This window comes from Mastigoproctus giganteus, chromosome 14 (assembly GCF_048544385.1).
Source record: "Mastigoproctus giganteus isolate SK-2022 chromosome 14, ASM4854438v1, whole genome shotgun sequence".
Lineage (NCBI taxonomy): Eukaryota > Metazoa > Arthropoda > Arachnida > Uropygi > Thelyphonidae > Mastigoproctus > Mastigoproctus giganteus.
This window is the reverse complement of record NC_143588.1, coordinates 8,760,515-8,773,194: the sequence shown is the minus strand read 5'-3', so window position 1 is coordinate 8,773,194 and position 12,680 is coordinate 8,760,515. Positions and strand designations below refer to the sequence as shown.

The window sequence follows — 12,680 nt, the reverse complement described above, 5'->3', positions numbered from 1 at the left end:
TCAAGTCGAATTCGCGTAAGTCGGGGTACAACTTTGCATATAAATACATATAAATTTTGTTTAATTGGGACCAAGGACCAACAAAAACACTAGTTTAGAAGAAAAATATTTAATAAAATTGCAGTTCTTTATACATATTAATACAAAATATGTATTAAAAAAATAAATGAGTTACGTAAAAATGTTATGTCGATGTCAATGGCTTCATAAAATCTAACAAATTCGTCTGACGACACAGCGCCTTCTTTTTTTCACGCAGAATTTCTTCGTAGCAAGCTAATAATTTTTTTATTCCTTGCTTTGTAGCTGTAACTTGTTCTTCATTGGAGTCTATGTTTTCTAAAATTTTTAAGCCCTTTTCAATTGAGCTGAGACCTTCTGTCAAGCTTGCAATTGTCATGTGCTTTTCTGGTGGAACTGGGTCTGAAGTGTCGGATACTTCAGTGATGTTTTGCTCATGCATCTCTATGAGCTCATTCATTGTCAGCTCCTGACTATGTGAATCCAACAGCTCGTTGACATCATCGCCATTGACTTCCAAATCTAATTTCCTGGCAAGATTAACAACTTCTTCTATCACATAAGCGACATGATCAGTTTCTGGCATTGTTTTCGTCTCATTTTTGAAAAAAATGGACAAAGTTTCTTCCAGATACCATTCAATGTTTTTTGTGAATTTCATCCCAAGATTCTTCAATGATTCTTATGCCATCTAAAACATTGAATTGTTTCCAAAAGTCTTTAAAAGATATCTCACTATTTTGTCTCATAGCTTCATTCAGACGTGCAAACGAATGCCTCGTGTGGTAAGCCTTGAATGTTTTGATGACTCCCTGGTCCATCGGTTGAAGCAAGCTGGTTGTGTTTGGAGGCAAAAACACAACTTTCACACGTGGGTCGAAATTAATTAGGGCGGCAGGAGGGTAACCAGGTGCATTGTCAAAAAGAAGCATAACTTTAAATGGAATCTGTTTAGACTTGCAATAATGTTCGACTTCGGGTATGAAGTGGTGACCAAACCAGTCCTCAAAAACGGAAGCTGCCACCCAAGCTTTATGATTTGACTTCCAAATCACTGGTAAGCTAATTTTAGATATATTTTTTAAAACTCTTGGGTTTTCGGAGCGATAAATCAAGAGAGGTTTTAACTTGCAGTCACCACCTGCATTCCTGCCAACCATCACTGTCAATTGGTCTTTGGAAACCTTAAAGCCTGGAAAGTTTTTTTTCTTCATGTGTGATAAAAGTTCTTTTAGACATCTTCCAGAACAGGCCAGTCTCATCCACGTTAAATACGGTTTGACTGCTATAGTCACCTTCTTCTATCATAGCCTTGAGTGTCTCGGGAAAAGAAGACGCAGCTTCTTTATCAGCACTTGCCGCCTCTCCACTCTCCGCAATACTGTGCCAATTACAGCGAGTTTTAAATCGGTTGAACCAACCGTTACTAGTTACAGAGTTTTCATCTTCGCCCGCCTCCCCAGCTTCTTCTTTCAACCTCTCAAAAATCAGCTTAGCTTGATAGCACACAGTATTCTGATCGACTGGACAATTCTTCACTTTTACTTGATTATCACACCATAATTTCAGCATTGTTTCCATCTCAGCAATAATACCATGACGTTTACGAATTATGCTTGAGCATTTTTCACTGCTTCGAGAATTCTTTCTTTATCTTTTATGATCGTTCTTACTGTGGATTCCGGTAGCCAATTCACAAATTTTCATTCTGCTAACAAAATCCTTGATAGTGTTAAGTTTACATTCCAAAGATATCGTTTTCCTTTTCTTACTAGGTGCAGGTTTGTTTTGTTTGTTTTGTTTATTTTGGTTTTTTAGGAGCATTAGCAACTAAGGCCATATTGCTCCAGGATATGCGGTGGTCATACCCTGACCTTTCCGCATCCTCCGTATTTGGTGGTGACGGGTTCGAACCCCGGTCTAATCAAGAAGCGTGTGCTATGCACTGCTGCTCCTTCCCACCTGGCTACGGAGGCGCCTACTAGGTGCAGGAAAATCAGATTTACTTCATTTGAAAGACAGTTTTTTTTAAGGGTTTAGAAAACGTATAACAAAACAATCTTAACTTTCGTCGATTGTAGAATCGTAACTGTGCATGTAGAGTTCGCGCAAAACACGTCCAATGCGTATCACAGCAAGAGAAACACTGAGGGTCATTTTTCATATGCCATCGATATACAGTTCGGCTGACGCGATCCATTTCTCTCATGAAAACGATGTAATTTCCGACAAAAGTTGAGCATGAATTCGAACGCACACATATAAATATGACAGTTGGAATACAAATTCTTATATATGTGTGCAGCAAAGTTGAATTTTGTTCACCTTTCACTCTCACTCTCCGCCATCGCACTGTATATCGATAGCGTATGAAAAACGACCTTCAAGATAGTGGGCGGCAGTGTTGCCAAATGAAAAAATCCAAGAACTGCGTAACTCTGAGTTCGCGTAAGTCGCGATATTACTGTACACAACGTGGAGTTGTCTGATAGCACCAGGGGTTACCCCCCTGGTGCTATCAGACAACTAACACACTTTGCACTTATTCTATACCACAATGGATCCAGATTGTTCTGAAAGATAAAGAGAAACCTCCTCGCTAGTAGTTAGTCATGCCTAATACAGCTGCCACTTAGCGTATGTTCAGTGCCATGCAGTGAGTGCAAATATGTACATCACAACAGTTATATATCCAATACTACTCTATGGGAATGAAATATGAGCATCAGCCTCTCAAACTGTGAAGAGGGTGTTTACAGCAGAATACTGGCTCCTTAAGTGTAAAATGACGATATTCCATTTACCTCAAGAGCAAAGAACTACCCTCATAGCCCAATTTCCCTTGGCATTGGTAGAATATCTGACCTAATACAATGAGAGAGAGAGAGAGAGAGAGAGAGAGAGAGAGAGAGAGAGAGAGAGAGAGAGAGAGATCCTATTCTTGGTGAAGCTGATAGCAGACCTCATCCTGAGCTGAACTTTTGGGATGCACTTCCCCCATTCGACTCAGATCAACTTACCCTGGCACTGATCTTAACTATTGCATTAACTCAGAGAGATTCCTTTCAATCCATCCAAGATGTGGACCGTGACCTCCCTTAGGAGGTCACAATCCATATCTTGCAAAAAAATTTTACATCTAAAGGTCACAGCACCACCTCTGCAAAATCCCTGAATAGTCAGATTCCTGAACATGCTTTATGAAGAGGTTGTTCATTTCGTGATATAAGAGTATCCCTTATTTTTTGTCACTTTTCTATTCATGGTTCATTTTTGGTTGTGACTGTCATTTGTATTTTTATTATATCAATTTTACTTCGATTTTAAGCTCCCCCCCTCCCCCCCAATTTATTTGTTAAACTCCTAGCCATGACCATAATTTAGATTATTTGTATTATTATTTATTTATTTGGAGCGGATCAAAATATTTAATGAGTATATAAATGAGCACAGAGCACATTATTTTATTAGATTTATAAATGTTTGATATTTTATTATTCATATTTATATTTTACATCTTTGCATGAATATGCCAGTCTGTGTGTGTTAAAAATATAAAAATACAAGTGTTTCAAAAAAAAGTTCCCTACCCTTTAGAAATGTATTGCTTTATTGTATTAAATAAAACACAGAGTATGCAGATGGCTGAGCTTATTAACATAATTTTAATTGCAACTAAAGTTGCAATTACAATAATGAAATTGTACTGTCTACTCTTTACACTTATAAAAACTACCTATGCAGAAAGTACCAGCACCTAAAAAAAAAAAAATTCTGGGTGTGCCACTGCTGTCCTTGAAATGATTTTTTAACTGGCCAAACAGATGGAAGTTAGAGAGAAACTGCATGGCAAGTAGTCAAGAGTCTTCCAATCAATGATAAGGACATTATTTAAGAGCAAGGCACAACTTCCAACTGAACAGATATAGAAATTTGAATGTACTCTACTGAAAGTGTCTAAATAAATTGAGTGATTATGTGGAAGTAATTGAACAAGTCACCTGTGTACAGTATTTATTTTGATACAGTAACAGCAGTTTCTTGGTAATGGTGAACTTTTAGTTTGATACAATTTGTAATAAAAAAAATCAGTGATAAACTTCATCCATTTTGTATTAATCATCAATCAAGATGAGAAATAAACTTTGAGACATTTGCTAAACAATATTCAATTCCAACATGAGTCTGTAAATAAAGTACCACATCAAAAAGTCTGCAATAGCATTGCTATAGCAACTGCTTATTACAGGCATCCTGGTGGAGAATGTGCAACATCCTCCACCAAGTATACCAAGAGAATGTACTTTGATTTTCATAATGTTATAAAGAAATGGAGAAGAAAAACTTACGGTGTTGTCCTCCATTTTCGCCACAGAGGATAGGCAGGCGTTCTCCTACTGTTGTTCTGACCATGAAAGAATCTTTTGTACAGAGACCAAGGACATCTGGCTGGGACAGGTTAAATTCTTCAAAATCTAATCTCAGCTGACAAACATTTGGTTGTTTCTCCACTGTAACCTGACATGTCTTAGTACCATTCTCACCATGGGGATAGTGGGGATTGACAAATGTGGTTTCATTCTGTGTTGTCACTCCATTGCAAGTAAATTTAACTAAAAAAAAAAAAAAAGCTATATAAATAAAACACATCAAGGAACTGAAATATATATAACACTCATAACATTCAAGGAACAAGGAATTACACTCACATAACAGGAGTACTATAAGACTAAGATGAACAGTTAATCAAAATACAACAGAGGTATACTGAAATAGGTCTACTATCAGTAAACATGATTAAAATTTTAAATGTTCAATATGTGATAAATATAAATATTAAATTAATTGGCAGAATATTCAATGGGCAGTTGCAATCTGTCAAGGACGGATTTGGGATATTGGAGATGTGGTGTCACACAGACATAAGCAGTGCAGAATTGGAATTTGGGGAGTACAATGTGTACAGAAAGGATAGACAGGACAGGAAGGGAGGAGGGATAGTAGACTAAATTAAATTATTTTCTAAAGTACTCTAATATTTAAATTATTTCAAATATGTGTGTGTGTGCATATATATAGGGTGGCCATAATTAAAGTATCCCTAATGAAATTACAAATTTTTATTTGTGCTCTTTGCAAAAAAACAAAGAAGCTGAATTGCACTAAAGTTTTAAATCCAAACTAAAAAATAAGACACCTAAGAGAGCAAAAAATTTGCATAAATCTGAGTTAATTTAATTTTCTCAGTGGCAGAGAGCTATAAAGGCACAACGCAAACATCGCAAGCATATTCTGTAAGTTTACCGTTAATAATGCGTCTCACTCTGCCTGATAGCACTTTAATACCGAAGTTTTCTATGTTAATGGATGCAATGCATCAGCCACTCTGCATGAATTTAGACACTGTAAGAACTTACGTCAAGGTCCTTTATCGGCTGCAGCAGTTAGAAGGATGATTAACAAATTTGAGGAAACTGGGTACTTTGTTGTTAAGCCTGGAAGAGGAAGGAAGCCTGTTTCACCTCAGGTAGCAGGAAGTTGCAATGGTTATTGTCAACCAATCCATGTATGCAGCTGCTGGAACTAGTAGCGCATGGGGAGTAACGAGGCAATTGGATGTCTCATATTCCACTGTGTGGAAAATTCTTTCTTCGGAAACTAATCCATTATTATCCATACAAGATCAGTCACCAGCAGCAGCTGCAAAGAGATGATCCTGAAAAACAAATGGCATTTTCTTTAAAGTTTTTGGCCAGAATGGAAGTGGACGATGCCTGGCCATGGAACATTCTTTGGGGAGATGAGGCCCATTTTCATCTTGGACTGTCAACACTCAAAACTGCCGAATATGGGCTTCAGAAGCACCACATGCTATTCAGTAAATCCCATTGCACTCGCTGAAAATCACCATCTGGTGTGATGTGTCTTCAAATTTCATCCTAGGGCCATATTTTTTCGAGGAATTGCACCCAGCAGGAACAGCCACCTGTTCCATTACAGCACAAAGATATCATCACATGCTGAGCAGTTTCGTTATTCCTCAACTGTAGCAAAAAGGATGCCTGGATGAGAATTTTTATGAAAGATGGGCTCCTCATATCGCACAACCAGTACAGCAGCTTCTCCGGCATCACTTTACTGCAGAAAGAGTCATTAGTCATTTCCCATTGCATGGCCACCGTGTTCGCCTGACCTTACACCATGTGATTTTTGGCAGTTTAGTTCAGTTTCTTTGTTTTTTTGTAAGAGAACAAATAAAAATTTGTAATTTCATTAAAGTTTGTCTTAGTTATTTATTTGTTGGTACTTTGTCATATCTTTCCTCTTATACAGCACCATATTATCCCCCTATTGACAGATTTTTGAACTAATTTTGTTTTCACGGAAACTTTCTCCCCATGCCTTGAATAGTTTACTTACTAATTTTGGTGGCATTTTGCTTATTACTTAGAGCTACAGAGAGCTCTGAATTTATATAATAGGGATACTTTAATTATGGCCACCCTGTATATGCACATACATATATATATAAATAATAAAATATGAAGGGTATTCTCGAGATATAAATAAATGTCTCTGTCTGATGATGCTGCAGCTTCATATTCATGAAATCAAACACACCTTTGATTATAAAATGAAATATTCATATTTCATATTCATATTTCATGAATATGAAATATGAAATTAAAATTTTTTATTTTTAATTTAAATGCATTAATCCTTTCTTTTGTTATTAAAATGTCTAATTACTTAAGAGTGCACTATTATCAATTGGCAGATGTCACAAATTAAACGTCTCTCTCTCTCTCTCAAATAACAACACACATTGTTATTTTATTTTATTTTGTAACTATCAATATTTATAATTTATAACTGTTGTCATATTTGAAATTACTTAAAATAAGAAAAAAGATTTCAGTAATTTTTCTTGGTAATTTTTCGATATTTTTAATGCCAGTGTTATAAATGGGTTGCATAGAACTTGAGCATGAGGATTCAGGATATTGTATGGCAGATTTGTCTATTTGGGGGGGGGGGGGGAAATGAGTTTCCAAGAAAATATATAATAGAACACAGACAAATATTAACTGACTTCATCGTCATAATAAAACTGCATAAAAGTTCTCTACATCCTGCTCAAATGTATTTCTAAGCATCAGCTAACTTCAGAATTCCACACAATTACAGAGAGAGTGCAACCATACAAAACCACAGTACTACCAAGAAGGAAATGAAAAAAAAAAAAAAAAAAAAAAAAAATTAGCATTAATATGGCTAATGATGCAGTGAAGCAGACTTTCTCTGCAGCTCTAAAAAAAAAAAAAAAAAAAAAAATGGAAAAATTACTGCCCAATCACTTAGTACTTCCCCATCCCTAAAAAGTGATTCCACTTTGAAACTTCCATCTCGACCACTGTGGCAGGCAATTTATTCCAATGATCTACAACACACTGATCAAAGGTGAACCTTGTGAGATCAAGTCTGTTTGGAATAATTTTATTTCATACCTGTTTCCTGGAAATTTCATTCTACAGGAATTAAAGTCCAATGTCAATAAATATCATCGGTCTTCTCAACCTTTGGGTTATAATAGTCAGGTACTATAAGGTTTATTATGGCAGTTGAGTGCTATAAGTTCCAATACCTTTTGTGTCTGGGATCACCATTAAAGCAACTTTATAATTTTACTATCTAGAACATGTGATTAGGCAATATCACCTGATGATATATCATCATATATGTGCAGAAGGGTGCTACTATGAGATGTCAAGTAAACTTCTTGTTGGATTGTGGACAGCTTGGTAAAGTTAATTTTTTTTATCAGCCAGGAGTTGTGAACAACTCGCAGTACAGCCTTACATGAAATCAGATGTATCAATTTTAATATACTATATATTTTACTTACAAATAGTATGCATTTCTAAATGTAACATCTATGGACTCAAAAAGCTTAAGTCCGGTGGTGTTATAGCAGCTACACAATGATTACCTATCTTTCCAATCCAATATTGGGGAGAGGAGGGCTAAATGCCACAACTCAGCTTTTTAAAGAGCTGAGTTATGACATTTAGAACATTCCTCATTAGAGACATGTTTAAGATCAGAAATGAAATCCGAATGAGATCAGTGAAATGAATATGAATTCCAAACTGTTAATTGCTGAATTACAATGAAGTACGAAGCAGTGTTTCTTGGTGGTGCACCAAAGTTTCCAGACCTTCACTGACTTGAAATTTACTGATTATATTTACCATGTGTTGGAGATAAAAAATAAATAAATAAAATAAAAATTAAATGAACCGTAAAAAGCAGTTACAGTGAAGAAGGTTTAACTTACAGTAACAACATCGATATACTCCATTCACACAGACTCCAATACTCTCTCCTCTTCGCTGCTCACATTCTCGTGCAGGAAGACAGATTCCTCTATCACCATTATCTCCAGGGCATGCTTGATTCTGCTGTCGTACAATGTCAAAGATACTTCCTAAAATAATAAAAAGGACCATCTTTCTATAGGCTCATTTCTATTCATAATCATATCAATTACACTTGATAATACCAATTATAAACTTATGTTACCAATTATAAACTTATGTTATTGTACATACCTTCACAACATAAAATAACTTCTGTTTACTAATATAGTATACACTAATATGCATATAAGAGGTATATAAGTAAGTATAAGTATAAACAGATAAATCTAATATGCATATATGCATATTATTATTATTATTATTATTATTATTATTATTATTATTATTATATACATGTTTAACATATTTAAATAATATGTATATTATTATTATTATATTATTATTATAATAATATACATGTTTAACATATTAAAATGACATGTACATTATTATTATTATATTATTATTACAATAATATACATATATCGATATTAGTATTAGTAATGGCCACATGGTGCAAGAAAGCCTATGGCTTATGCTGCACCAGCCAAAAAAAAAAAAAAAAAAAAACAAAAAAAAAACCCCCGAATAATGTATATTATATATTATTATAATCTATTATAATAATATACCGATATGTATATTATTATAATAGATTAGACATCTAGTGCAAGGAAGTCTGAGGCTTTTGCTGTACCATCCAAAAAAAAAAATTTCTGAGTTACTCTGAGAGAGAGAGAGAACAAAAGTCAGAAGTAGAAGGAAATCAACAATAAAGAGACAAATGATGATATCCAGCTCAGGACTCTGGGTGCACCAAGCCCATACTCACCAGATGTGAGCCATTGAGGTTATGCTCACTACAGCTGATTTGTATATCTGCAGAATGGAAAAGGGGGAAAAACCCAGAAAATCACAAGGAACCCTACAGTTTACTCAGAATGGCTAATTTGGTCCCACTGAAAAATGCCACAATCAGTTTCTCAATCATTGACAGGGTTTGAACTCATATCTTCTTGAAGAGGTGGAACCAAGTGGTATCACTACTTATTGGCAGTGGATGCCAGTTATCAGATGTATATTGTAACACACAGAAGACTCTTGATTATCAGGGTTGCAAATAAACTAGATTAACTGGGGTTTTTTAAGCTCACAGAAGTCTTAAGTCAGATAAAAAAGAAAGAAAAAAGAAATACGTGGAATTTACCTGTGGTGGATTCCACATATTTCTTTTTTATTTAGATTTAAAAGACCAAACTATACCTAGCTGTTGTTAGGAACTGCAACTTCTGTCAACGGGTGCTGACAGGCACAGTGTGGTTATTAATATGAACACTAACTGGAATAAAAACATGAAAAAGTATTAATATACCATGTTACATTCAACTTCAATTCATGCAGTTTTTTCATTACTGCTTTATTATGTAAAGAGCAATGCAATGTGATGCAGATGACACAATTAATATTCAGGGTGGGCAATATGCCAGTTTATCAAGAAGTAATTTGTATAATTTAAATCTTGAAGTATATTAGTCCCATATTAAATTATTATTATTTATTGCTGTTATATTTACATGATGTTATTTATGAAATTTAAATAAATTGTTCAAACAGTTTTTGATACTTTACTTCTTAGTAATTTGCATTCCTTCTTAATAAATTGATATGTGTGTCCCCCTTATATAAATAATAATAATAATAATAACACTACTGTTATCTGGATCAAAATCAATAGGACATTAATGGCATTTCTCCCAACTTCTGGCTGAATTAACATGAGAAGTTAAAAAATAACTGCTTACCAAGAAATGAAGAGTGATGCTCCAAAGTTTCTGGAAATGCAAGAGCTGGGAGGGTTTCCGTAAATGTTTCTGATGGAATTCATCATCATCATCATCATCAGCCATTTTCAATCCACTGCAGGATGAAGGCCTCTCCAGCAACTTTCCAGTTCCTTCTGTTTTGAGCACTGGCCATCCATTTACTACTCAAAAACTCATGAATTTCATCTATCCACCTCCGCCTTTGTCTTCCAGGTTTTCTTCTAGCTCCTCTTGGGTACCATTCTGTTATTTTCTTAGTCCATCTGTCATCATGTCTTCGAGCTATGTGTCCTGCCCAAGACCATTTTAGTTCTTTAGTTTTGATAAGAATGTCCTTTACTTGAGTTTGCTGCCTAATCCATGTGTTTCTCTTCTTATCTAACAGTCTGATTCCCAATATAATTCGTTCCATTCTTCGCTGTGTAGTTCTTAGCTTCTCTTCCATTCTTTTGGTGAGTGCCCAAGTTTCACTTCCATAAGTCATGGTGGGGAGTATACATTGATTCATTATTTTACGTTTCAGACAAACTGGGATATTGCTCTTCAGTATGTGACTATATTTCCTGAATGCTATCCATCCAAAATTTATTCTTCTCTTGACTTCCAGCCATTTATCATTATTACAGCTAATAACTTGTCCCAGATAAGTATATGACTCCACCTTTTCAATTACTGCTCCTTCAATCATTATTTCCCTTTCCGTGGCATACTTGTTCATCATTACTTTTGTTTTAGCCATATTCATCTTTAGTCCAAAATCCTTACTAACTGTGCATAACTGATTAAGATTTTCCTCTAATTCTTGGGGATCGTGGCTTATGACCACAATGTCATCTGCAAATCGTAAATGGTTTAGGTACTCTCCGTTCACATTGACTCCTTTCTGCGACCAGTCTAATCTTCTGAAAGCTTCCTCAAGGGCAGCAGTAAACAGCTTCGGAGATATTGTGTCTCCTTGTCGAACTCCTTTCTCAATTTTAATGATACACATAAGTAATTCTGATGGAACACATAAGTAATTCTGATGGAATTACTTATGTGTTTTTCAGTAAATATGGAAAAATACAAAAATGAAGTACAAAAGGCAGAAACAGTCAGAAACAAAAAAAAAAAGAAATTTCTAAGTTATTTTAATGGCATGGTGCAAAGGCAAATAAAAATGGAAAATAGTGAGAAAATAAGCTTCAACCTGAATAGAGTGTAGGCTGTCTGTAATTTCTTAAAGGATTGTGGATTATTCACAGATATTTCGTGATACTTCCTACACCACTTCTGTAACTGAATTACTGTCTTTATTACAGCATCAGCTTCAAACATTAAGACCTTTGCGCATGAAACTGCCAGTTAATAAGGACAGCAATTCGGCCATTAAAAAAGTGAGGAAGTATCACAAAACATGTGGTCTGGGAATAATCCATCAGCACTTCTAAGATCAAGCTGCTTAAAGTACTCCCTCAAAAAAATTTCTACATCAATAAGATTTATAATTAAATTGCACTGATTGGCCACCTGTAGGTACAAGCCACAAATTGCCCATATTACCAAAACTTTTGATATCAAAATAATGCTGCAGTTAAAGGCTCTATTTTACAGCACACCAAAAGAGAGATTGCCATTGAACTCGATGGAGTTTTCCCCAATCAAACATCACATCTCAAGAAGGCTGTGGAATATTAAAGTGCTGGGCATATGGTATGGAAACCACTAGTCTAGACTAGACAATATGGAAAGGAGAGGAAAGGCAAAAAATAAACAAATTCACTAAACCTTCACTTTAATGGAGATAATCTTACTGTGATTCAATTCATAAGGGAAACCAGAAATATATTCTGCTACAAAGACAGATGAAAGAACCACTGCATGTTGTCTGCCAAGTTCAGTTTCAGTTGCATGCCTTTTCTACAGCTATTTCCAAACATGTGGCACAATTAGTCAGCACTGTTCAACTTTGCAGGGATCTCTTGTCATGTTCCTTCGGCTTCAAAGGTTTTCTGGGTTGTTTCATGATAGTGTCACCACCAGCTTCCATTTGCAGATCACATCACCAATCACCGATCTACAGTTCATCAGTGCTGTTGAAATGTCACGTACATACCACCTACTTATGTGCTGCTCAGTTATCATTTTGTGCTGGAAATCTGGGAAATTCCATCAATCACAGCATCTTGCATTCACTCGAAATCACACTACTGTCCCATCGAGGTGCACAAGCATATTTATAGTTGTGCCTGGCACATGGAAGCACGTGCCAGACACAACTATAAGACCATTATTGTATAATGGCACCACCATTATACAATAATGGTCTTTTTACAATAATAAAGCAGAAATGAATAGGCCTAAGCGGAATAGATAGTCAAGATAGTGCCCTCAACAGCTTTACACCCATAACTGTTGCTAAGTGCTGATATACCTT

General features: G+C 35.4%; 1 protein-coding gene across 1 annotated transcript in view; it reads right to left on the bottom strand.

Annotated features, from left to right (window-relative positions):
- The window catches only part of LOC150074971 (uncharacterized), a 286,394-nt gene that overhangs the window by 135,578 nt on the left and 138,136 nt on the right, over positions 1 to 12,680 (bottom strand). Inside the window, exons 3-4 of the mRNA XM_090388694.1 lie at positions 8,360 to 8,509; positions 4,371 to 4,634 (exon numbers count right to left, since the gene is read on the bottom strand). Of these exons, the coding sequence (XP_090244820.1) occupies positions 4,371 to 4,634; positions 8,360 to 8,509 (414 nt within the window). The remainder of the gene's footprint in view (positions 1 to 4,370; positions 4,635 to 8,359; positions 8,510 to 12,680) is intronic.